Below are 26862 nucleotides of genomic sequence, written 5' to 3' on the forward strand. Positions count from 1 at the left end.
GACTCCAAGAGCCCTGGGTCTGACGGTTGGGCACTTTTGCCACAGGATCTCAGACAGGCTGATTACCACTGTGGACCCAAAATCCTGATGGGCAGGCAAAAGCCAGAGAGGTAGCTTCTGACTCTCCTGGGTTTGTTATTGGGGCGTGAGGGCTGAGGCTCCTCTCCTGCAGCTTTCCCTTATGGATTGACTTAATTAAGCCCCTACTTTGAGCCAGCCACAGCGAGTCCTCCTGGACTAAAACACAAGCACATCATCTCCACTTATCTGGCCAGGAAAGTGAGAGGTATCTATCTGGGTCAAGGCCACACATAACTGGGAAGGGGGAAAGCTGGAATTAGACCTCGGATGGCGAGACCCCCTGACGTGCCTGTCACACAAGTTGCCTGAGGAAAATGGTCCCTGAGAGAGGGCTCCATGTAGCCACATCCAACCTGATCCCAACACTCTTTCTTAAACCATCATTTCTGGGGGGGTTCTGGCTTTCGACTCTGATATAGGCCAGAGCTCTGTTTCCTCTTCAGTTACATAGAGATGATCTTATTTACCTCAGGGAGTTGTGTAAGGATAAGGATCTCGGCACAGATGCTAACGAGAGGTCTTCAGGAGTGCTTGCTTATATTCATTTCTGAGGTTACACACAAGGCATAAAAACTTAGGCAAATTACTTACCTTTATTGGGCCTCAGTTTTCTTATCTGTAAAATGGGATCTTCATAGCATCAACTTCATAGGGTGGCTTTGAGGAATCAGTAATGTAATGTGTATAAAATGCTTAGTACTGTGCTTTGCCTTGCTCCATGTTAATTATTCTCCCAGATTATTTCCTAGCACTCAAGGAAATCAAAAGCTCAGCATTAGTTCAGTAGCAATTTATAAATTCAGAGCAGTGCTCTAAATTTTATTCCACGAACACTGTCCCAACAATTTAAACAGGAAGAAAAAAGATTCCATGCCTAAACACTTTTGGTAAGCCCTGGGCTAAAAAGAATTACTTTCTTCAGGTAAGATTTCTCAGAGCCTGTGCTTGCTTCGGCAGCACACATACTATAATTGGAATGATACAGAGAAGATTAGCATGGCCCCTGCGCAAGGATGACACGCAAATTCGTGAAGCGTTCCGTATTTTTGTTTTTGATTTTTGAAAAAAAAATTTTTTTTTTCAGAGCCTTTAATATGCCAACAAAGGTTGGGAAACAGTAAGAGGAAGGTAGAGTGTGAGTGCAGTTATTTCCCAGATTTTTGGCAATGAAACTCCTACTTCTTTTTCCTTGAAGCCACCTTGTTGGGTTGCCTATGTTGAGAAACCAGATTTGGTGTCTGTAGCATACGTATTTTGGGGAGAGCACTACTTTTCAATCAATTTGATTGGGTCTATTCACTCACCTCTTACAGATATCAGTCTTTTATTAGTTTAATAGTTTTGTTTTGCTAATAGCAAAAAGTTCAACCAAAGGCCATTACTGATTTTGTTACAAACTGCAGACATTCATGTTCAGCACTACTGAACTGCTGAGGCAGAGCAGAGAGGAAGCCCGCTGTAACTTTGGTATCAGACCTGGATTCAAAAGCCGATTCTGCCACTTACTCATGTGTCACCTCAGCACACCTCAGGTAAATAGCTTAATTTCTTTGGGCCTCAATTTGCTTATGTGTAAAATGGGGCAGAGATCTGAACTTTGTAAAACTGTTATGAGGATTACAGGAGACAATGCATGTATGTGAAGCACCGATCATAATGCCTGGCACTCACTAGGCGCTCAGCAAACGTGTTTCTTCTTGTATCTCTGTGTCTTATCTGTTCCCTCTTGTGGGGCAAGGAAGAGTCTATTAATTAGTTCTGCAGTGTTTCCTTTGTTCTAAAGCCACCTCTTTCAAACCTCAAGGGCTCTCTGGTCCCTTGTGTTGGGAGGAGGCTGGGTTGTGGGAAGGCAGCTGGGCTTCCCCTCATTTCACACATGGGGATTTAATGGACTTTGATCAGACTCTCTTCGGCCTTGATGGTTTCCAACTGAGAAGCCTTCATCTTTCCTGTCTTCATATAACCCTCAACCCAAACTCTGCCACTTCTCTGATCATATGAACAGCAGGATTACAGGATAGTTGGGCAGATCCGGGTTCAAGTCCTCTAACTCTGACACTTCTCATGCGACTTTGGGCACATCCCTAGACCTCTGAGCCTCCATTTTCTCAACTCTAGAAAACCTCATCTATTTCCTGGAAAGACAGGTATTAATAGGCTGGACCACAGTGACATAACAGGCAGGCCACCACCAGCACCCTGCTGTCACGGAGATGTGGCTCTCTTTCTTGAGACTTAGCAGATGGCTTTCCTTCCTAAACTCCTGAATGTGGCATTCAAGGTCCCCAAGTGCTTCTCCAACCTCCAGTCTTGCTATCCTTTCCATCTGCCACCATTCCTGCATGGCAATCCCTTGTTATACCCAAATATTCCATGTCTCTGATTCATAGCTGGGCGGCCCTTCCAGCATACTGCTGATCCCTCTCACCTCTATCTGGTCTAGCCTCCTCTTTCTGCCTAGTGTCTTTCTTCAAGACTCACCTTCAATGCTCATCTGTGAAGGACTTCCTGAGAACAAGCCATTCCCTTCTCTAGATCCCTACAACCTCATGTATGTCCTTAACTACAACTCAATCCCGCTGTACTGCAAAGGTCTGTGTTTGCCTTCCCCACCAGTCTAGTTATGCCACTTTCTAACTGGTTGACTTTCAATGAGTCCCTTCACCTCACTTAAATAAAATGGAAGTAATAATCCTTGAAGTTCAAGGAGGTTCAGGTTTGTGAAAAGTCCCAACACAGTGCCTGGCACCCAGAGCAGACATCTCATTTGGCACTGGTTCACTGATTCAAGCAGTTCTGAGAGCCCCCTGCCAGGCCCTCAGCAATAGGAACGGAATGGGAGTTAGCTACAAGCAGGAACAACAGGTCTGGAGGCACCAGCCAGCTCCTTAGGATACCCCACTGTCCCTTCCTAGAACCCCAAACAAGCTTCACAGACAGAGGCTATGTGCAGAAGGATTCACATTTATTGGTTCAAATACAGTACCTAACATTTGCTAAACATGCATTTCACACTAATTGGTCACATTTCCACAGGTAGTCAATTCACAGAAAAGGGCCCATCCCTTGCCAGCTGGCAAGGTGGGAGGTAGCAGAGGGCCTGGGTAGCCTGCAGAGCCCACCAACTATCATTTGGTCACGCAGGGTTGATGAAGCCAGGCTGGCGGGCAGCCCTTGGCCGGCCCTTTGGGGACAAGGGCTCAGAGACATCCCATTTATGCGATTCCTACACAGGACTGTGGGAGAAGTGGGCTTAGGGTAGGCAGCCCAGGGATACGTTCACTGATGCATGTGCTATCATCACAGCCCCTGAAGGCGGGGTTTTGAGAAGTGATGCTCCCTGTGCCTTGGATCATAGAAAAGAAATGGTGGTCTTTTCAAGGGGGTGGCTAGTCCATGGCTGGGGCAGGTGGCTGGGACTCCCCAAATATGGCCCAGACATCACAATGTAGCCACAAGCCCCTATCGCAAGCCTGGGATGGCAACACAGACAAAAACACCAGCATCCCAGGACAGGCAGGGTTTCTTTCCTGACAGAAACATGTAAACAGAGCAGGAGCTATAATATTCTTTTCCCACAGGATTCTTCGGAGAGGAATCGATCAGGATGTCACTCAAGAGGTAGTTTTTTTCTTTTTCATGGAAATTTGAGTCAACAACATTATTACCTATTATAAGACATTTCAGAGAAAGAAAAAAAATGGTCACCAAAGGGTAAAAACAATCCTTTGGCTGGCAGGGCTGGCTCCAGGATTTGGAAGACTAGCCTCCACCAATAACACAACTTTTTTCTTGGGCTTGGAGCAAGCTCTGGCCCAATTCACAGCTTCCTTTTGAGCCTGCAACTGATTCCTGAGCAGGCTGTGCTCCATTTAGAGCTGCAGGCCTAGAAGGAGGAAGCCAGATGGGCACTGGATTGAGCAGAGGGACCAGGGATTATATGAGCTGGTAGAGGCAGGGCCACTGTGGCTCATGCTGCAGGACAGCCAGAAGTCTTCAAGTTTCAAGGTAGCCCATGTCTAGCCAAGAAGGAAGCCCCAGCTCCTCAACTCCACATGTTCTCTGGGGCTCCTGCCTCTGAGGAAACAGTCCAGGTCCAGCTGTCAAGCCAAAAAAGAAGCTGCTGCTTGTGGCAGCCAAGAGAGGGGTTTCTGGGGACCCTGTAATTAAATACACATCCCTGAGCTGTGGCCCTAGAAACCTTTGCCTCAAGGCTAATCAGTTTCCAGCACCTGGTGGAATGATTGCCGTTTCTCATCCTGAGACACAGATAAAACACTTCACAGACACTGGACATATAGATGCATCGAGCTGAGGAAAAAAGAAGGAATGATCAACTGCAAAGGTAGAGGGGAGTGTAGGGGATTCTCAAGAATCAAATTGGGAAAGAGAGAGCAATGTTTTTGTTTTTTTTGTTTGTTTAAAATAATCAATAAAGAAAATTTAAAGTTCAATAAAAGAGCTGATCTGAAAGACTAGATTTCTTAAAATTGCAAAAATTTAAAAGCCAACAAGAAAAAAAAGACATAGACCAGGGGCTCAGAGCTAAAGATTTGGAACCACTGCTCAACTTCCTGCCCTGCTGGGAGGCCAGGGTCCCCTTACTTTGGCCAACCTTGGACATGGCTTAGATGTTGCCTAGGCTAGGTTTGTCCATCTGTCTCCATCTGTCCCATTCCCCAGGAAATCAAGAACAAAGGTAGGAAATGGGGAGCAGAGCAAAGTAGCTCAGAGAGCCCCAGGTTTTAAGGACCTGGTGACATACTGGCTATGGCAGGTACTCACATCCCTGAAAAGGGGTGGCAGGTTAGAGGCAGGTCAGTGTGAAGTGGGTGACTGTCAGCAATGCTGTGGAGACCCTTAGATTCCTTCTATCTATCCTCTGGTTCTGGAACAAGATAAGGAGGTTCCTGCATGCTGCCTTCTATCCTTGGAGGTTTGCCCACCTCAATTATGGGTCAAGGATGGGGCTGGGTGTCCTCTGAGCAAGGTGGAGTGCTTTGAGACAGGTTCTGGGGAGTTTCTCCAGACTAGGGGGCAAGACCACCAAACCTTTGAAAGACTCCAAAATTCTACAAAGGAGCCAGAGAGCGTAAGTTGTAGGATTCAAAGTTCCAAGATTCTAAACTTTTGTCCTGGGTCAAGAAAACAGTTAAAGGGAAAGGAAAGGAAAGGAAAAGCCTGTGTGTTTCAATGCAGTGCAAGGAGGAAGGATTCTCCTTTACCACACAGCTTTCAGAGTTATATTTTTATGGTGGAAAAACTCTCACTCAAAGTGAGTGCTGCTGGTAGCAGGGGATCAGAGAGAGGACAGAAGAGAGGGGAATTAAAGACAACATGCACAATTTTTTTCTTCTTCCACTAGCAAAAAGGCTACCTGTTAACCAAATATTATGGGAAGAAAGGCAAAAAACAAACACACCAAACCTCCCCCTCCAACCTTTCTCTGTGTCCTTCAAACCAAATTCACAAATACATCTAGTGGCTGACCTAATGTCTCCACGCTGCTAGCTACAGTCCTACCTTCTCCTCATAATACCTGAGTTTGCAATGCAACACATTCACTTTACCCTGTTTAAAAAAAGCCCACGTCATAAAAGGACTGGGTGCAGAAGACATTAAAGGCTGTCCACAGGTCAGGCTCCGACTTGGAACACACGGCCACTTGGCTCAGATATTCTGCAGGGCTCTTGGCAATGAATGGGCTCTTTGTTCTGTGGAATCTGCTGCAAACATTTGTAAAAATGGATTTGTACAATGGCAACTTGCAGAACCTTTCCCCCACTCCACAAATTAACAACTTGCTCTGTTTAATGCTGCATTATTAGAGAGACATGTTCTTGTCTTGTCAGAGAGCAGTTTCCTTTGATATTCAACACAACCGGTAAAATGCTTAAGAAAAAGGTAATATCAGAAAATCATAATAATTTGACAGATGGAAGTCTGAGCAAAAAAGATACTGTACACAGGAGCAGTCTTGGAGAGGGGACTCTGATATGTGTCTCCTCCCCTATCTTGAGGAAAGCAGCTCGGAGTCTGACCTGTAGCCAAAGAATGTGATCTAGAGTTGGTTAAATAAAAAAATCAGAGAAACAAAAATATTGTGAACTTAGAAATAAACAGATACACACACAAAAATCTTCCCATCAACACGTGAAAAATATTCTGGTTGGAGCTTTTCCTGAGGAACGTGTCTTTTTTTTTTCTTTCTCAGAGCAGCTGTGGAAATGGCATTAAGGAATAATGCTCTGAATTTTAGATCCACCAAGGGACAAAGTCATCACTTTGCTGGTACCCGTAACATTTCACTGGAAAGAAAAAATTATAATTCGACACAGACTACCTGGTATGCACACAATGTGGTAGCCCACTAGGTAAATTTGCTAGGCTGGGTTGGGAAGAGAGCAAACGGCCTTTGACCAAACACGCAAAACAAAATGCTGTAGGCCCCTCAAGCCCACCCAGGGAGTTACCTAGCTAAGCGGTCAGTCTGTTGCATTGGCTGTGGGAAGTAACTGGGTAAAGGCAGGGACAATTGCTATAGTAAGGCAGAGAAAGGAAAAGCACCCGAAAGAACTCTAGGAGAGACACAGTGTGGCCATTGACCAAAGCCAAGAGGGTAAGGAACATTTCCCAGGACTGGGTAGGGCAGGTAGTGAAAGAACAGGAGGTCCAGGCTGTATCTGCAGAGGGGGGCAGCCAGGCCCTTAGGAATATGAGGTAGTTTCAAGGCCCCCCGTCCCTTCCAGGTGCTTTGGACTCCAGCCCTCCAGGCCTTGGTTAGCCAGGCCACTGATAATCTAATGGGCAGGTGGGCCACTCTGGTACTTGGGGTTACTGTTCTAAGGAAACCTGGTCTCATTTTGGAGAGATTAGGAGAATTTGGGAGTAGAATGAAGGGGCAAAACTTCTGTTCAGCTGATGGGTGAATGGTCCTTCCCACTGTATGAAAGACTGCAGGTTTGGGATTCAGTCCTGAGGGTGAGATGGGATGGGGTGAGGGGAGTAACAGGAAAAAGACTGTTTATTCTTTTAGCAATTTGGCCTTTATCCCACTACCCTTTGAAGAAAGCAAGGTGAAAGGAGAATAAATCAGTAGTGGGCACCAGGATTCAGAGCATGACATTTGTTTAGTTGTTTTTTCAAAGAGCCAATAGGAAGTCAAATTTATAAGAGGCAAGGCGTTTGAGGAAGGTAGACTTTGGTAGATCCAGGTAAAGACACTAGGTAGCTGTGAGCCCCAAGGGAACTCGTAGACAAGTCCCAAGAATTAACTTACTGCTAGGACCATGTGTGGATGAAAAGTTGACAGTGGAAGAAACTAATAGTGGTGGTTTGGACAGTGGGCATAGGGAAGCCCACAGCATGGTGAGAATAGAAACTCTTCTCCCTGAAGAGTTGTTTGGAGGGAGGACACCTAATTTTGATTTGGTCATTGTAACCTACTCACTCAACTATCAGGCTTTCCAAGGAAAAAAGATGGCTAAATCCTCATTTCCTGCCCTGTTTCCAGTGTGTCACCCACTTGCTTAATAAACCTCCCAACACCATTTTGTCCCTTTATGGTGTGCTCTTTTACTTTTACCTGGTAATTCTGTGGCTAGAAAAAGGCAGTTTGCTCTCTGACAGACTAATGTAGGTGTCTGCTGAGAACGTGTGGAAAAAGTAGGGATGGTTACATCCCTCCCTTTCCACTGAGGTAGTCGTCTTTGTCAACATTATGGAAATATTCATCTCAGCCCCATCCCACCCTCTCCCTCAAAATACAAAAGAACTATCTCTAAACAATCACAACACTATAACATTAAACATCTTCACATTCTGTAAACTGCAAGGAAATGCATCGGCTGCATTCACACAAAAGCATGTGCATCATGTTGAAGGCCATACATTCAACTCTGTCGTGAAATAAATATATAGAAAAATGAGGTTAAAAAAACAGACAAACAAACAAAAACTCTTCTTGCTATGGAGGCAATTGGAAACATTGCTTCACAGCCTCCATCTTGGTCTCTCTGGCTCTTTCTTCTGGAGCCTGTCCTGCCCACCCAAGGCGTTGTGGTTGGCCCGAGGAGGGTTGCTGGGAACAGGTCATTCATTCCTTGCCCACGCTTGTCTTGCAGGAATGTAGTACCACCTTAAAGAGGAGGGGTAGCTGTTCCAGGGGTACATTCACCATCTTTCCTGGTAACAAGGTAGGAAAAGAAGAGTTAGCAGTGACTGCAGTGGAAGAGTGTATCTGACTCCTCTTGGGCTGGTAAAGGGAGAATGTTGCCTGTTTGAGTGACTGGGGCAAGGAAAGTGCCAGAAGTATCACAAAGACAGGAATATCAGACAAACGGTGCTATTATTCTGATATCCAGACCCATTTTGATGCCCTAGAGAGTCTAGTAAATGGTACAAGCTATAATCACTGCTACCTTCTACTTACTCTGTGCTAGATGTTTAAATGCACTATCTAATTTTCATAATATTGCTATGTGATAGATATTACTTGTTATCCCCATTTTATATATGAGGAATCTTAAACTGAAAGGTATTCCTAGATGTTCTCTTAGAGCTAAAATACCATGAGAAACATATCCCTTTTTTTTCCTGGTAGATTCTCTAGCTAGCATTCTATAAAGCACTGTTTTTTTTAGAATAGTCTAATGGGTTAAAGTACTGGGGAAAAAAGGAGGGGGGTAATCAAGGGGCAAATAAATTTGAGAAACTCAGGATTAAGAAAGATACACAGGTTTCTTTATTGGAGAACTTCTCAGAGCATTCAGTATGCTAATATACTTTGTAAAATATCTGAGGCTGTCTTTTCCCTGACAGTACCTTAGAGTCACCTGGGGAGTCAAAAAACAAACAAACAAACAAACAAACAAACAAAAAACAAAAAAAACTGATGCCCAGGTCCACTCCATACGAATTAAATCAGAATCTCTGGAGGTGCGGGGCGCCTGGGTAGCTCAGCGGTTGATCATCTAACTTCGACTCAGGACGTGATCCTGGGGTCCAGGATCAAGTCCCGCATCAGGCTCCTTATGGGGAGCCTGCTTCTCCCTCTGCCTATGTCTCTGCCTCTCCCTGTCTCTCTCATGAATAATTAAAAAAAAAAAAAAAAGAATCTCTGGAGGTGTAATTCAACAAGCACAACTATTTTTTAAAAGCTTCCCAGGTGATTCAAAATGTTGCCAGAGTTGATAATCCAACTCTGTTAGGGTGAGTGGGGTATTAACTACTGACTTCCTTTTATTTCAGAGAGGATCTAGTTAATATCTCATTCAGTAAAACAGATTTGAAAATGCAGAAACATAAACTGCCAAAGCACCCCTAAAAATCCAATATTTCAGGTCTGTTACACTATCTAGGCCCAAAAAGTAGAAACAAAAATTCCTTTGTCAGATAAAACCTTTTTCCTTCAAAATTATGTGGCTGAATTTGACAGGAACAGTTTTATCTTAGAGGTCACATTTCTGAGCTTTCCCTCAGTATGTGCTGGATTACTATACACAAGAATCTTTACCAGAAGAACTACTACAACAACAACAACAACAAAACCCAGGGACGAGCACTGGGTGTTATTCTATATGTTGGCAAATTGAACACCAACAAAAATTAAATTTATAAAAAACAAAAACAAAAAAACAACAAAACCCAGGATTTTATACGGAAATGGACCTGTTTAAATGTCAAAAAGCTCAGAAGGGGGTCAAGACTGCAAAACAATAACAAAAATTCCTTTGCAAAGGTAGGATTTTGAGAATTACTTTATAAAGATATTGCTTTAGAGACTCCTGGGTGGCTCAGCAGTTAAGCATCTGCCTTTGGCTCAGGGCGTGATCCCCGAGTCCTGGGATCGAGTCCCACATTGGGCTCCCTTCATGGAGCCTGCTTCTCCCTCTGCCTGTCTCTTTGCCTCTTTCTCTCTATGTCTCTCATGAATAAATAAATAAAATCTAAAAAAAAAAAAAAAATACTACTTTAAATGTTTCTCAAAAATCTATAGGAAATTCTATGAAATGAAGTTAATTTTAAAAATTGATGTATATAATTAATTCACATACCATAAAATACACCCTTTAAAGCACATATTTTAAAGTATATATTCAAGAAATGAAGTTAATTTGAGAAACTCTGAGCCTATTTCCTCATACATAAAATGACCATAGTATCACCACAACCAGCCTTGCAGAGTTTCTTCTGAGATTAAATAACATAAGGCCACAAAGTACCTTGCACATGATAGGCACTCAGGAAATGTTAGACTTTCTTCCGTACAAAGAAAACACAAACTACTCATTATAATATAGCTTTTCTGAGAGCAATGGTCATAGCTCTTTTATGCGGTTGGTGAAGGGCCTGGAATGCGCGTCCTGAAAATACTGCTTGTCTCATTCATTTCACAAGCCAAGAGAAGCAAGGAAGGTTTGGAAGCCAAAGAATATAATATTACCTGCAATATAGCGAATCTCAGGTAAGCACATCATGAGGTCAGGAAAGCGGTTCGGCTGATGAGTGTATTTATATTCAGTGAAATCCTGGCAAATGTACCAATATCGCTTGTTCAACTGTTCTAGCTGTGAGGCACTGGTCAGACCCCTGATATCTGTGAAAAAACCATACAGGAAATGGAGAGGCTTTCTACGGTGGAAGAAAGACCTTGAGTATGTGCATCTTTCGATTAAAAGTTATTAAATATTGTTCTAACAGGAGATCTTTTCTTTCTGAAGAACAAAACTGGAGGAGCAAAAATTGAAGAACAAAACTCTGGATAAGGGAAGAGAAATCAGATAAAGAAGGAAATAATTATAAAGGATAGTCACTAGACTGAGAGACACTTGAGTGGTAGGCTGTATCTTTCTCAACTCCCAGCACAGGGCTTGACACAAAACAGGCACCAGTGGATGTTGAACAACTGAATGAATAATCTACCTTTCAAAAAAAAAAAAAAATCTACCTTTCAAAATATAGCCTTCACAGAATCTTTAAACTGGCCTTTGCTGGAGCCAATCAGAAAGCTTGCTGATACCTACATATTTATGCTTACATATACTTACACATGGTCTCCTATGTGATTCTGCTCCTCTTATTACCTGGGCTGTCACTCCATCTTTTTTCTATATAGATTTCTCTCTCTCACTTATTTATATGTAAATGTTTATGTGTATCTATATAGTGTATATGTATGTGTGTATATACATACATGTACACACTACCTTTTTATACACAAATATAACTTATAACTTATCTATATAATTTATACATATATAATATATATACATAAATTATATATGTATATATAATTATATAATATATAATGATTTAATTTATATATGTATATATAATATATATACATAATTTATACATATATATAATAAGATATAAATATTCTATATATGTCTTACCCAGGCTTTGAGGTCCAGCTCAGATTTCTTCTCCAGTAGCTGCTGCTGATCTCCCTTGATCTGAGGCTCAAGTAATGTGTCAAGTGCCATTAGATTGTGTACATCTTAAGGCCAGAGACCTGGGATCTATTTTATTTAATGTCTTTAATGTTCAACACAGTGCCTGGTCTAGAGGAGGCACACGGAACAGCAGATAAATGGAGAAGATAAATGAACAGTGGAGAAGCAGCAGGAGAAGTAAGCAAAGAGGAGGAGATCAGAAGTCTCTGGACTAGGAAACTGAATAAATACAGTAACAGGACAATTTCAATGTCACAAGAAGCAAAATAGCCCAGTTCCACTGTGAGAATAGAGCACTCAAATGCTACTTTGGAAAATAAATGGGACTACAAATTCTCCTTCATACTCCAGTTACTAACAGCTACCACGTACCACTTTGCAGGTGATACCCCACCATAAACCACATCCAGCACTCTTCTTATTAAAAGCCATGCTCGGTATGTATTGTGTGAATTTATGTGCACCCCCCCACTCTGTCCTGAAGGGGCCATCAGAACCACTGCCAGCCTGTCACAGATGTCTTATCTCCAATAGTTTCATCAGTCACCCTGCTCTTCTTCAGCCTAGTAAACTTGGTACATATTTTAAATGACGCATGTACTGTCCTTGGTGTCTGTGTTTAAATGCATTAAAACTGACTAAACAAAGCGAATCCTCTTCCTTCCTCTATGAGTTATAGAGACTGTGGCATTTAGGTTTGAAGAAAAAAATCCAAAGCATGCCCTATGCCCTGCACTATAGAGGGGCAGGATGAGGAGAACACAGGCCTTTTAAGATTGGTACCCACATGGTGTGGCAGATTCCGTGTGGCAGTCCTGAGAGTAAAGGGGTGGGAGGTAGTGTGTGAAACAGGAGGGAAAATGCTCTGACCAAAAAAAAAAAAAAAAAAGCCCCCCTTTCTCACCTCCAGCTACTTACCTTGATTTAAGAAGTTAATTGCTTTCATGCAAGCATACTCCTCATTGCTAACCTTTAGCTGATGGAACTTGTGATATAGGTAGATGAGCCGCTCAATCACCTCCATCCCTTCATCACTAAATCTGGGGAAAAGAAAGAGGTGTGAGTGGTTCCGATACTAGTGGAGGTCAAGGAAGGTCCCTTACAGCTCCCCAAGGCATCTAAGATAGAAAAGAGCCTGAGCCTGGGGGAAATCGAATCCAGAATCTTTTTTTTTTTTTTTTTAAGATTTATTTATGAGAGAGAGAGAGAGAGAGAGGTAGAGACACAGGCAGAGGGAGAAGCAGGCTCCACGCAGGGAGCCCGACGTGGGACTCGTTCCCAGGTCTCCAGGATCAGGCCCTGGGCTGAAGGTGGAGCTAAACCACTGAGCCACCCGGGCTGCCCCAAATCCAGAATCATTTGTAAAGGACAGGTAGACCCATGGTTTGTCTAGAGGCCAAGGCAGGTCATACAAGCTACTGTTCTCAAGGTCAGGTGGGGTCAATCAAATCTAGGTTCAAATCCAGCTCCAACATACAAAAGCTGTAAGACCTTGGGACAATCAGTTGACCCCTCTAAGCTTTGAGGTCCTCTTTTGTAAAATAATAATGCCTGCTTGGGATAACAAGGGCCAAAAGTGGTCTGAAATGTAAATGTGGAAAGATATGACATTATTAAGATGCTGCTATTGTTGAGCAATAGACTCCAGTACCAATGGCAGCTGCCATGGTGACTATATGAGCCTCTGCCACGATGAAGAAAAAGCTGATGATTTATTTTTTAGGCTCACTATTTCCAGCAGGGCTGAGATTAGGCACAATGAAAAATTTTATTGGTATCTCTGACTTTAGCTAGGGAGGAAGGGAAGCCTCCATGACATGCCAGTCTGTGCTGGGCACTCTATGTGCACTTTCTTATTTAACTTTCTCAGCAATATGGGCTTTGTGAGATTATCATTACCACTGTATAGATGGGAGGCTGAAGTTCAAAGGGCAGAGGGGACTGTCCACAAGCTAGTTGGTGGCAGAGCTAGAACTTGGAACCTGGGCTAACTTCCCAAGCCATTGGTTTTTCCAATATCTAAGGCAGCATCATACAAGAGCAGATATAGGACTCAATGCAGACCATGTTCCTTTCTTTGGGTTAGAAGTAAGCTCCTTGGGGAAAGATCAAGTTTTATAAAAAGGAATCCCAGGTTAGGGGACTAATGCTAATACTCTGGGTCATAGTGGGGAATACCTCTTACAAAAATAGCTGGGATCAGGATCAGTCTCTGTGTTCTAGGAGTGGACTAAGGAGAATTCCAGATGGGCCTTAGATGCAACTCTCATGCAGAGAACATGCTCAGCTCCGGGGACTGCTTCCTGGTGACAAGTTCAGATCTGAGTACTACAGCCCTATGCTTGGCAAGAAGTCCCTATCTGGGTAAGGTCCTGAACACCTAGGGATATACTACTGCTGCCTGCATTCTACTGCCTTTTATGTGGACTCTGAAGGCTGTGTAAGGCTTGGCCTCCTGGGCAAGCAGCACATTTTTTCCTGGGGTGGGTGTGGGGTGGGGGGGAGGAGGTGCCAGGCCTGGTTGGGGCCAGAGGCATCTGCACTTCTCAAGCACCAGGGGGAGCTACAGGAACAGCCACCCACAATCTAGAGCCTGACCCCTTTGCCTCAAGGTCCAGTCAAGACCTGGGGCTTGGGATCCCTGGGTGGCGCAGTGGTTTGGCGCCTGCCTTTGGCCCAGGGCGCGATCCTGGAGACCCGGGATCGAATCCCACATCGGGCTCCCGGTGCATGGAGACTGCTTCTCCCTCTGCCTGTGTCTCTGCCTCTCTCTCTCTCTCTCTGTGACTATCATAAATAAATAAAAATTAAAAAAAAAAAAAAAAAAAGACCTGGGGCTTCTCTCCTCTATCCGGTGATGTGAACAATGACGGCTGACTCCATTTCTCTCTGTGGCTGGCCCAATGGCTTTTACAACTTTATTAATACTTTCCCAGGGATCCCTGGGTGGCGCAGCTGTTTGGCGCCTGCCTTTGGCCCAGGGCGCGATCCTGGAGACCCGGGATCGAATCCCACATCGGGCTCCCAGTGCATGGAGCCTGCTTCTCCCTCTGCCTGTGTCTCTGCCTCTCTCTCTCTCTCTATCATAAATAAATAAAAATTAAAAAAAAAATTAAAAAAAAATACTTTCCCAAACTCGCTGATAGACAAATTTATACTGAATAACTACTATACTAACTCTATCTACCATTCTACCCTTTGTTGTATATTTGCTACTTGCCAGGTACTTTGTTAAATACTCCACACACATTATTTCACTGGATACTACCAATAAATCTACAAAATTGGTATTATAACCCTCTTTGTTCACATGTGGAAACAGAGCTCAGAGAGGTTATTTATGTGCCCCTACTGCATATTCTAACATTTTACCTTCCTGACAACCTGTGAGATAAGTATATCACCGGCTAGCTAGGGATGGAGAGCAAAAGAACAACATCTTACCTACCTCAAAGTCATACAGTAAGTAAGTGCTGGTGGGGTGGGGCCAAAGTTTGAACCCAAGTTTTCTAATTCCAAGCCTCTTACTTTCTTAGCACTAGACTATCCACTTCCTGTCCTCTTAACTGGTAGCTGGGAAAGGCTACCTCATGCCACTACAGGGAACGTCAGGAGCTCTGTGTTCCCACAGCAACTCAGCCCAGAGCCCAACTCAGCTGGGCGTAGGGTTTGCTCCAGTGCCTCCAAGCTGCTGAGATATGCAGGAGGCAGCGGGCCTGGGAGTGAAGATCATGCCTCATCACAGTACTCTGTTGACTACTTCTGTTCTAGACAGGAAAAAGGTCTTTACTGCGAATTCCCTCTAATATCTGGAGGGGTGGTGTGAGGATGAAATGTGGTAGGGCATCAAAAAGGAGGACACAAGCAGAGCGGCAATGCCAGCATCTGTCTGTGGCCGAGCAGTGTAGCAAACAAAGATAATGTTCTCTCCCTTAATCAGCAACCGCTTGCCCCAAGTGCTCCCTCTGGCACTGCAGAACCTGCAGGTGTGTGGTTATCAGCCAGACCCCCAGCCAGCAGTGTGAACTTAACTGCTAGCTGAGTTGTGACGTGAGGGACACAAAGGAGCTCCCAAGTGCCTGGCGTGAGCATATGTCCCAAATCTGCCCTTTCTCTTGGGGACAGCATGTACCCTTTTTTCCACATTTCCTAGGATAGGCAACCATCACGGACCCCTGGCAGTGGTGGGGGGCTGGCAGTCAGCCCGGTAGCCCCCACTCAGTCTCCACAGCCCGACTGCAAAGCTTTCCTCCACACCCCGCATCCCACCCCTTGATAAACAAATTGTTCTCTGTTCCATGGGCCTGCTTTCTCCTGTAGCCGTGCCTCCTCCACATCTGCCCACTCCACAGTTCTAACGCCCCTGTATTCCCTGTCTGCAAATTATCAGCATTTAAAGCCAGAAAGTTGGACAAACACATCCATTCTTCTTCGAGGTTCCCATTACACAAGCATGCTGGGACAAAGAAAACATTCCTGCGAGGATCCCCCAAACCACTGGACCATTCAGTTAGCAATTGAAGCTGACACTATGTAAGTTATGTCCCATTAAGGGGGCTGAGAGGCCCAGTTGTCTCTTTTTCATTCAGCTAAGTGTACCTACCCCTAGGAGCAGTCATTAGCTCAAAGGAATTGTCATCTCTGCACCCACGTAAACACTCAAGATTGAAAGTAAGACTGCAACTCCAGGACACATTCAGAAAGGTGAACTTTCTAGAAGGCTAAATAATTTAGTAGAGGATAATGGTATTACAGATTCTGTGCTCTGGAGTATAACAGATCTAGGTAATAATCTCAACTTTATCTCTTCCTAGGTTTGTAGCCCTGAGTTGTTTTTACCTCTCTGAACCTCATGCTCCTCATCTGTGGAGCAAGGATAACATTAGTGTAGTTGTTTGGGGGGGGTGGGGGGTGGTGAGGACTAAACAAATAATGTTTGTAAAGCACTTAAGATGGAATTTGACACAATAAACAGTTCCTAATTGTTAGCTACTATCATTATTAATTGCATTGTCATCATCGTTCCTGTTATCACAACAAAAAGAAAAGATTGTTTCTTGAATCTTACAGCTAGGGTGTGAGCAGAGAAGCTGGGAGGCGACTTTTCAGAGATCTGGCAGAAATGGAGCTAGTGCTTGTGAGATAGAAGTGCCCATTAAAGCCCATCCAGTGCAAGGCATCTTCTCTTCAGAGTGAAGGAGTCTTGATTAGGGCCAGGAGCAGTCACTGGCTGGTGCTACAATCTGCTTTAAATCAAATTCGCCCAGCTCACTGTCTGATAACAGCCTGATTAAGGAAAATGGGTACCATAAATTTGATTCAATATTTGAGAAGAGAAAAGGAGGTGGTCATGTATCATCAGGGAAAAAGCCTTTTCATGACAGCAGGAACTCACTTGCACTCAAGAGTTGTGAAAAAGTAAAGGCATTTTGGGGGAGTGGGAGTAATGCAGGAGCAGGCAAGGTAGAAAAGAGCTATGGCCAATTACAGACTCTGCACCCCGGGTTTCTAGCAGAGTAAGGAATGCTTTACTCTGATGTACCTGATTCCAGAGCTTCTCATACTTCCTTTTCCTGTGACCTCTTGGCAGCTCCACATGCATCTCAGGCTCCAAACCAAACTAAGAGTGGCTCGTCACTTAGCCTGCTCTTCTCAGGCTCCATTATCATGGCTAAGAAAACTGGCACTCACCTGCCTGGCAGTATCCCCAACTTTTCCACTCACTCAAGTCCCACTGACTATACCTCTTTGCTATCTCTTAACTCTGTGCTGCCCTCTCTATTCCCGTGGTCACTGCTGGCTTGGCCAGGCCTTATTTTCTTTCACCTGGGTGATGGAAAACTTCCTACCCAGTCACCATCCTCTAGCATTGTCCATGCCAAGCCATCTTGAGCTTTATAGCCAACAGGAATTTTTCTAAAAATGATACCTGACCATGTCATTACTCCACATAAAAACATATTATGACTTAACAGTATTTACATAATATAATCCAAATTCTTTAGCTCAGCATTTAATGAATCTTTTTTTAAAAATAATTTATTTATTCATGAGGGAGAGAGGCAGAAACATAGGCAGAGGGAGAGGCAGGCTCCCTGTGGGGAGCCTGATGCAGGACTTGATCCCAGGACCCTGGGATCACAACCTGAGCTGAAGACAGATGCTCAACCACTGAGCCACCCAGATGCCCCATGAATCTTTTTTTTTAAAAGATTTATTTACTTTAGAGAGAGAGCGTATGGGCATGTGAGCAGGGGGCAGAGGGAGAGGGAGACAAGCAGACTCCCTACTAAATGGGGGGCCCAATGTGGAACTTGATCCCAGGACCCTGAGACCACGACCTGAGTGGAAATCAAGAGTCGGACATTTAACTGACTGGCCACCCAGACGCCCCTAGATTGGCATTTGAACACCTTCACGATCTGCCTTTTTATACTTTTTTTTCAGTCATTTCTCTCATTTCTGTCTCTCAGATATGTTCTATCTATACCCTAAAACCACAGAATTGCTTTGGTTCCCTGCACAAACCAACCATCCAGGATTTCTAGCTTCTAGGACTTTTATCTCCTGTCCATCCACCGCCTCCCCGCCCCGCTTCTCTAAAATCTACCTAGAAAACCCACTTCAAGATGCAGCTCAAATGTCTTATCCTCTGGCAATCATTACTTGATTATCCAAGTAGAGGTACTTAAATCTCAGCTATGCTTGCATAGTCCCTCATGTGTCCCCCAATCTCTACCAGTATCCCCCTGGATTATAGATTGTTATGTTTCTATTTGTTTCCCAACCCCCTAAGCCAAAAATAAGGGTTCTTCACCTCAGAGTCAGAAACCATGTTTGCATCATCTATAATCCCAACATCCCTCCCTCTGACACACACAACTGGGTCCTAAGTACAGGGCAAAGAATCAGAACTAACATGTTGAAATTCAACTCATTTTTTTCAATGGAACAATTCCATATGCTTCTTGCACAAAGTATGTTCTAGAATCAGCATTGTTCAACAGAACTTTCTGAGGTGACAGAAATATTCTGTATCTGCATTGTCCAATACAGTACCCACTAACCACATGTGGCAAGTGAGCATATGGAATGTGGCTAGTGCAAATGAGGACTGAATTTTTAATTTTATTTAATTTTAATTAATTTAAATTTAGAAAGTCACCTCAGGCTAGCAGTTGTATATTGGACAGTACAGCTCTATATTCTCCTCATTAAGGAGCCTTCCTAGAAATAAACATTCCCTCACTAACTTTCTGGCCCCTGTCTTGTTCTTGGGGCTCAAGGGACTGGGTACAGTGGGATAGGGGGCTTCATGAAGTTCAAAGCCACAAAGGGCCCTGCATGACCAATGACTCTTGACTACCTGCAGAGGGCCTGGGAAAAACCCATCATTCTAAAAGAACTAGAGCCCACAAGCTGACTTTTTATAGACACCCCTAGGCTACACTGGTGGATTCCAGGTGAATAAGGAGGCCAGACTCACTGGTCCAGCTCTGCAAATCCTGACAATATTAAAGCCTGCTGACTGCAATTCAAATAGTCAGTTGGCCCTGAGTTAAGGAGCAAGAGATAGGAATTTGATGGAAACAATGAATTAGAGGCTCCAAACAGGGAGTTAGGTCACCCACAAAATCAGATAGCTCTGTTTATAGGATAAAGTGTCAGCTAAGGTCAAAACTCTGTCATTTACAGATTACCCTGAAGCCAGTAAGCATGACTGAAAAGGAAATATTAGAAAACCAGGAGAGAGTGTCAGCACCCAGACTCTTTCCTCCCTCAGCTGTGCAAAGGGCCCCTAAGGGTCTTGGAGCTTTACTTACTCTCCGCCTAAATGTCAGCCTGTCTTTATGGCAACTGGGTGACGGAAGGGAGGCACTTTGGTCCTGTGTAGAGAAGTATGGGGGCTAGTACCCCATCTTCTCCAGTTTTCATTGATGGGGGTATCTTTCGTCCTCTCTTTTTTGGTATTTTGGAATCCCATGACTTCCATTTTTCAAAACTGTCCCATAAGGTGAATTACTGAAATGTCTAGTTAAATGTGATTTAAGCTTTATTTTTCACATGATAAATTAATAAGCCAGAGAAGTTGTATCAACAGATCATTTGTCCTAATTTTGGAGTGTCACCACATATTCAAAGTGAGTAAAAGATCTATGCTAGACAGGGAGATTAGAATTCTGGCCAGGTAGGGTGAGAAGTTATGCCAGAAAACATTGAAGAGAATGGCTTGGTCTCTTAGCACCATGCCGTTACCATCTCACTGCATCTCAGATGCAGTCAAAAAGCCAAAGCTTTGACATCAGGCAGGCATAGGTTCAAATTCATACTCTGGGTTCAATCCCAAAATATTAAAGGGCAGTTCTCTTTGAACTTCAGTTTTCTTATCCATAAAATAGGCATAACAACATCTATAATGCTAAAGACTGTGAGAAAAGAATAAGACAGGAATATAAAATACCAAGCCTAGCATATAGTAGGTACCACAGTGACTTCTAGATCTTGTTCTTGAGTTGTAAACAGTAACTCAGAGCCCCTCACTTTATAGATGAAGTTTAGAGTTTAAGTTTTTGTTTTTCCCAGATATATTCTCCTACCTCAGTAATCCAGATGTGATTTAAAAATAATAATAATTGGGATCCCTGGGTGGCTCAGTGGTTTAGCACCTGCCTTCAGCCCAGGGTGTGATCCTGGAGTCTCGGGATCGAGTCCCACATCAGGCTCCCTGCATGGAACCTGCTTTTCCCTCTGCCTTTCTGTCTCTCTTTCATGAATAAATAAAAGCTAAAATAATAATAATAATAATAATAATAATAATAATAATAATAATAATGTACCACTCTGTTAAGGTTTGCCACACAATTTGTTTTTCACAACTCCCTTGTTGGGGAGTTATTGGTATTTTCCCATTTTATAAATTCAGAAAATAGTGATGAGACTTGACCATGGTAACAAAGTTAGTGGCAGAGGATTCAAAGCCAGCCCTGTGTGTGGCTTTAATTCCTATCTTTTGGAGTGACAGTGGGGATACTCTATCCCCACCTTGCAGGGATGACAATGGTTTGGTTGCTCGGGACTTTCTCCCCAGCCAACAACCCTTACCTGTGTAGTTCTTCATCAGAGGGTGAGTACTTGGCAGTGACATCAGCCAGCTCCCCAAAGATTTGTTTGCTATAAACGGTGAGGGAAGACAGCAGGATTAATTCCTGCCAGGTAGAGCTCAGGAGGCACGTGTAATCCTTGATTGAGAGCTCACAGAAGAAAGGCAGTTTCTTGATCCAGGCAATCTGCCTAAAGAGCAGCTCATCGGCCAGGCGGCAAAGCAGGGCAAATAGCTCTGCTTGAGTCACAGCATACCTGGGGGTAGGAACAATGGAAAATCACTTCTAGTGGCCACAGGTAAGGATGGGGGCACAAAGGGAGGGTACTCCCAAGAGTAAAAAAAGGTCTCTGGCAGTAGGTTCCTTGCCCTTGACTATGGGTCTCGAACTCCATTCAACTGAATATAATGATAAAAGGGCAGGACTGGGGCCAGCAGCAAGCTCAAGGCTGGAGAGACAGGTGTGGTAATCTCTTGAATAAAGAGATTTAAGAAAGGAAAAGAAGTTTGGAAACTTGTACAATTATTAGGGAGTATGACTTTTTTTAAAAAAAGATTTCATTCATTCATTCATTCATGAGAAACACAGTGACTGAGGGAGAAGCAGGCTTCCTGCGGAGAGCCCAATATAGGACCTGATCCTGGAACTCCGGGATCACGCCCTGAGCCGAAGGCATACGTTCAACCTCTGAGCCACCCAGGCATCCTGGGAGTATGACTTTTAATGTTGGTGCCTACTAATGTTCCATGTGTTAGAGAAAATTTTATCATTCCTGCACTAGTTTTGGCAGTGAAAGCTCTGTTTCAGGGAATCTGGTGCCCACCCAAATCAGGGACTGGCACAGAAATGAGCCTGAGGCCAGATGGCTAAAAGGAACATGCTCAGCTTTTCCTGCTCTCATTGCACCCCCTGGTGGTTTAGGAACTAACGTTGTTCAGCCCTGGTGAGCTACTGCTGAATGGAAGGAGCAGGGCATTTATCATCTCTGGGCTGGATGAAATAGGATCTCAGTTTTTTCTTCTCTCAAGGCCCCTTGGCATGACTCGTACCCATACCCCCATACCCAGGTTTATAAAGATTTTGTATGGTCTTCTTGTAAGTATATTTTTGAATTACCTCTTCTGCTACTGGAGACTAGCTTGAGAAATCTCCAGATACATCTGAGGGGTCTAAGCTTGATAACAAATAACCTATGCCTCAGCCCTAAGGAGTAATAGGTGCAGAAAGTGGTGGGCTGAGCGGACAGAGGAGTGACACCCACTCAGGTTTGCACACAGAGCACAGGGCATCAGGCTACCAAGGGGTACACTGGCTAGGGATGCAGACAGTCCACAACCAGTTAGTGCCTTGAATGCCTTGTTAATGAGCCTAGACTTGATGTATAATCATTCCCAGAATTAAAGCCCACCTCTGGCTCAGGGCTTGGTTTACCCAGGCTCAAGCAGAAACAAAAGTCCTTTAATCCCAATTCCATAAGGATTGATAAACAGCCCCAACTCTGAACAAAGATGCTCAAGAGATGAATAAGTGACCACTGACTTCAAAGATAAATACAGGTTTGTCCTCTGATGCTTGAGTCATTACTCATTATCCCCCTGACTCATTCCAAAGCCTAGGGTATTAGAGGCTAGGGAGGAAGGTGGGTATGGGATAGGAATCATTTTGGAGTTACAAGGGTTAAACGGGGCACTCACCCATCTTCAATCAACATGGGTGTGCCCAATGGCTCCAGGTCCTCGGCTGATACCAGCTGGTGAATCAGACTGTATGACTGAGGATCCAGGCTTCGAGCTTGTGGGGGCAGGAGCGGTGAGTGGGTAGAATAGCTAAAAAGGTGCGGTATGTATTGATAGTGTGGAGGCATGGACATCCCCATGTACTGCTCTCTGAATGCCATGAATCCATTTAGTTCCACAGACCTACTGAAGAGAAGAGTCTCATGTCAAGCAGAACCATGTCAGGTCTACTGCCGGCTCAAGGTAGCTAAGGTGTTCTTTGGCCATGCAGTCTGTCTTCATCAGGGACATAATGAATGGTTACATGCACGTCTCCCTACTAGAGAGGGACTCTGCAGGTATATGTATGTGAAACTGATCATTGGACACTCAGGACCTGGCAAAATAGGTACTGAATAAAGAGTGGTTGAATAAATTCTTTGTATAGGTGCCACAACTGAAGAGATTTTAATGGATACTCAGACTCTGATCCACAAAGGTAGAGGTATATATAATTTTTACTGCTAGGAAAACTAAGGCATAGACAGGCTAAGGGCCTTGTCAGGCCACAAAAGAAATCCAGTACTTAGCAAGGAATCTCACATGTGGCAAGAACTCCCTAAACGTTTAAAGGAAGGAACAAAAAAGGAATAATCAAATGATAAAAGTTATAATAAGAGAAAGGAAGATTCTTATCTTCTTCCCTTTCCTGGAGAAATCTAACCACTCTGTCACCTAAAACAAAAGTCATCTGGCTTTATCTAGATGCAATTCCTATAATAGGGGTTGGCAAACTATAGCCTATGGCCTGTTTGGTAAATGAAGTTTTAATGGAACACAGCCACGTTCATTCATTTAGTCTCTGGCTGCTGTTGCACTATAATGGTAGGGCTGAGTAGTTGAGACCCAGACTGTGTAGCCTGCAAAGCCTAAAATATTATCTGACCTTTACAGAAAAAGTTTATCAATTACTGTCCTATAAGAAAGATTTCTGCAAAAAAGAAATCTTCCCTGGTAGTTGGTGGCTACATTTCACACCTAATGACTAACTTAAGATAACATTCTTAAACCAAGAGTCTCCAAATTGGTATTCCATGATAGCAGCAAATTTAATTAGCTTAAAAATTTTCAGTTTCTTAAAATTTACAAAGTCTTCACTCTTGCGGAGACAGAAAAATTAGGACTTAATGTTGTCAGTGTGGTTTATTTCAGTGATGTGAGGAAAGGGCTACATTTAAAATGGCATTTTGTTAGGTAAAGAACGTATGGGTATAGACAGCAGCTATAGCACTTTCTTAGCCTGCAGAAGAGACTGCTGATATTTTCAAGGTCTTTAGCAAAAAGCAGGCTGAGAAATGCTGCTTTGTGTCATCCTGGCCCTTCCCCCAAAAGACTGAGGCAGCAAGAATATAATAGCTGAGACAAACTGGCAGGAATACCCAGCCCAGAGGTTCCCTGTGGGTCTACTCTTTGGGTGATTCCTAAAGGATACTGGGTTTGCCTTAAAGCTCACCTGGAGGACAGTGTGGAGCCTGGTGAGGGCTGGTTGCTCTCTGAAGCCCTGTTCCCAGGGGAACTGTGGTCGCTGTCACCATGGTTGCTCCAGTGATTGGCCTCTTCCTCAAATTCCTGCCCAGACATGATCCTTTCGATCTCTTCCTCTGATATCTTTGACAATGAATTAATATATGTTAGATTGAGTGCTCAGATATCTTCTGTTCCTTCTTTAGGACTAAGAATTTATTTAAACCTTACAAGGATTCCCAGAACTCTCTAGAAAGACACCCAGATGCTCTCCCTTCCACCTCCATATTCCAGGGTCTCTCACTAATCTTAGGACAGCTTAGTTGCTTGCTTACCAGCACCATAGCTCACTATGGCCTTCCTCTTGTCCATTTACCCTCCTCTCAAGCCACAAAGCCTCCACGTTCTTCAACACTTTGTGCTGGAGTCTATTCTTTCTTACCCCTGAAACATCACTCAATAATAAATTCCTACTTGCCTTTTAAGACCCAATTCAAATGTCACCTGCTTTGTGAATCCTATCACTACCTAGACAAAATTTTAGATCCTTTTTCTATCCACTTATAATTCTGTGTATTCTGAGATAGGCAGAATAGCATAGTGGTTAAAAGGATGAATTCTAGAGTCAGACCACCTTTGTTCTAACACAGGTTCTGATACTTTCTAGTTGTACAATCTTAGGCAAGTCATTTAACTATTTGAACTAAAATTCAAAATTTGAACCAAAAATGCCTGCATGGTGGAGAAAAATAATAATATACGTCTCATGGGATTGTTGTGAGGATTAAATCAGTCAATACATTTACACAGGTTAGAAAAGGGCCTAACAGAGCAACAATTAGGGAAGGTTGACAATGATATCTTCACCATCATTGTTATTTTTATAGCACTTATAGTAACATATCATAAAAATGCCCTCTGTCAGACCTAACGCTATGACAGAACCTAGAAAAAAGTACTCAAAAGAATGCATGTTGGATAAATAAATGTTCACTTATTAAGTACTATCCATGAAACTTCACATGGATTTTCTTAGTAAGAAAGACATCCCAAGTCTACTGAAAAAAAGAAGAAATTCTAGCTCAGCCAAGTGAACTGACTTACCCAAGATCATGTCTAGGGATCTAGGGAGGAGTTTGAGGAAGAAGCCAAAGTATCCAAGTATTTAGTCCATGGCTCCATCTATCATACCATATAGGAAGTGAATAAACACGTCTTCTATAAAGTTTTACTCAGAGTTGAAGCCTAACTGGCTAAACGCAGCAAAGAATGAGAATGAACAGGAAGGAGAAAGGACCAGATAAAATTTTATTTCTTATTCCTATAAGAAACCCTGGGAGGAGGGCAGCCCCGGTGGCTCAGTGGTTTAGCGCCGCCTTTGGCCCAGGGTGTGATCCTAAAGACCCAGGATCGAGTCCCATGTCTGGTTCCCTGCATGAAGCCTGCTTCTGTCTCTGCCTCTCTCTCTCTGTGTCTCTCATGAATAAATAAATAAAATCTTAAAAAAAAAAAAAAAAGAAAGAAAAGAAACACCTGGGAGAACATGTTCTCTCAAGTCTGACTCAAACTTGTATAACTCTTTGTTCCAGTAGCCTGTGAGGAAACCTTGAGCTTCTCTGATCATAAATACAGGAGGCATTGAGAACTGGAAGCCAGACAGCACACAGGACTTGGAAGGGAAAACAAGAAACATCTAACTGGTACACAAGTTGAGTGACTGGTCTTAAAAAAACTTAGATTGCATACTGAATTAGAGGGGTAGTCTTTCTTTATTCAATAACATGTACAAACAAATCTTTTCTCTTAGGGATTTTTAGAACACTGAAGTCTCTGATTTTATAAGAGATATGAAGACAAAAGATGCTATCGAACTACAAGATATCTACAGAGTCCCTGACTGAAGCAGCCTCAGTGATGGTAGTGAGAGAGCAAGACCACAGCCTAGAGGGCATGGAAGTGCTTGGGCTGAGTGAAGAGAACTAGTCCTGGGTAAATCAGATTATTCCAGCTGGGAGCCAAAGTTGGGATGCATCTATATCTCCCTATGGGTTCCACAGGACACTGGGCAATCACTGATGCATTAAAGGTATGGAACATATCAGGAGGGCTTGTATCTAGGTTTAGATTTTATCTGTCATTTCCTAACTGGCTGCTTACTGTTGGGCAAGTCACTCAAGTTTTCTGAGCCTTAGTTCTCTCATCTGTAAAATGAAGATAATACCACCTTTTTCATAGCTTGGGCTCACTCTTAGGGTGCAGAACTGAATCAGACTTGAGAGGTTAATCTAAGATAAAGTTATGAAGTACAGGTATACAACAGTTGCTCAATGAATGGAAATTCTATCCCTTATTTTTAATTATATATATTTTTAAAGATTTTTATTTATTTATTCATGATAGACAGAGAGAGAGAGAGAGAGGCAGAGACACAGGCAAAGGGAGAAGCAGGCTCCATGTAGGGAGCCTGATGCAGGACTCAATCCCAGGACTCCAGGATCACGCCCTGGGGCAAAGGCAGGCACTAAACCACTGAGCCACCCAGGTGTCCCTATATTTAATTATAATTGAACACAGTTAAGAACTTGGGAGATCACAGCTCTCCTCTCTCTCTCTTCCTAACACACTACCTAAAAAAGTAAGAGACAAAAGTAAAAATTATATGTCCAGTATCAAAAAGTCAAATGCAATGACAGATGAAATAGATTTCTCTGAGCATCAGCTCTCTCCATCCTAGAGAGAACATAGAGTCTAGAAATGTAAGCTATTGAAGATCCCTGCTCTGGTGGGAGAAGGGTACTCAAAAGACACTGAGTAATACTGAGGAAGGTTTTTCATTGAAGAAATGCTGTAGAATTCTTCCCAATAGATAAACTCTCTACTGCATCTAAATATAAGTGACTACAAATAAAGGCCATAAATGAAAAGCCCATAGCTAACATCATACTCAATGATGAAAAACTACAAGCTTTTTCTCTAAGATCAAGA

General features: G+C 43.3%; 1 protein-coding gene, 1 long non-coding RNA gene and 1 other non-coding gene across 12 annotated transcripts in view; 2 read left to right on the top strand and 1 right to left on the bottom strand.

The window, feature by feature from the left end:
* Nucleotides 1–25976, top strand: LOC140605711 (uncharacterized). 7 transcript variants are annotated; one of them, XR_012008278.1, is made up of 7 exons: nucleotides 1–110; nucleotides 1485–1613; nucleotides 3663–3702; nucleotides 8205–8276; nucleotides 13761–13901; nucleotides 25467–25585; nucleotides 25685–25976. It is a non-coding gene; the product is annotated as an uncharacterized lncRNA (long non-coding RNA). The 7 variants fall into 7 exon arrangements; XR_012008282.1 differs by having other exon boundaries at nucleotides 25467–25577; XR_012008279.1 differs by having other exon boundaries at nucleotides 25470–25585.
* On the top strand, nucleotides 1023–1129 carry LOC140607592 (U6 spliceosomal RNA). The gene has a single exon (XR_012009560.1). It is a non-coding gene; the product is annotated as a U6 spliceosomal RNA (small nuclear RNA).
* NR6A1 (nuclear receptor subfamily 6 group A member 1) overlaps nucleotides 3026–26862 on the bottom strand; it is a 221997-nt gene continuing 198160 nt past the window's right edge. For 2 of the 4 annotated variants that reach the window (XM_072777879.1, XM_072777882.1), the window contains 6 exons: nucleotides 23867–24021; nucleotides 22333–22560; nucleotides 20640–20894; nucleotides 12456–12577; nucleotides 10526–10678; nucleotides 3026–8265 (listed from right to left, as the gene is read on the bottom strand). In XM_072777879.1, the coding sequence (XP_072633980.1) occupies nucleotides 8177–8265; nucleotides 10526–10678; nucleotides 12456–12577; nucleotides 20640–20894; nucleotides 22333–22560; nucleotides 23867–24021 (1002 nt within the window). In that variant the 3' untranslated portion in view covers nucleotides 3026–8176. The remainder of the gene's footprint in view (nucleotides 8266–10525; nucleotides 10679–12455; nucleotides 12578–20639; nucleotides 20895–22332; nucleotides 22561–23866; nucleotides 24022–26862) is intronic. The other 2 variants (XR_012008275.1, XM_072777881.1) reach the window with 2 other exon arrangements.

The sequence above is a fragment of the Canis lupus genome, chromosome 16 (genome assembly GCF_048164855.1).
Source record: "Canis lupus baileyi chromosome 16, mCanLup2.hap1, whole genome shotgun sequence".
In the NCBI taxonomy this organism is placed as follows: domain Eukaryota; kingdom Metazoa; phylum Chordata; class Mammalia; order Carnivora; family Canidae; genus Canis; species Canis lupus.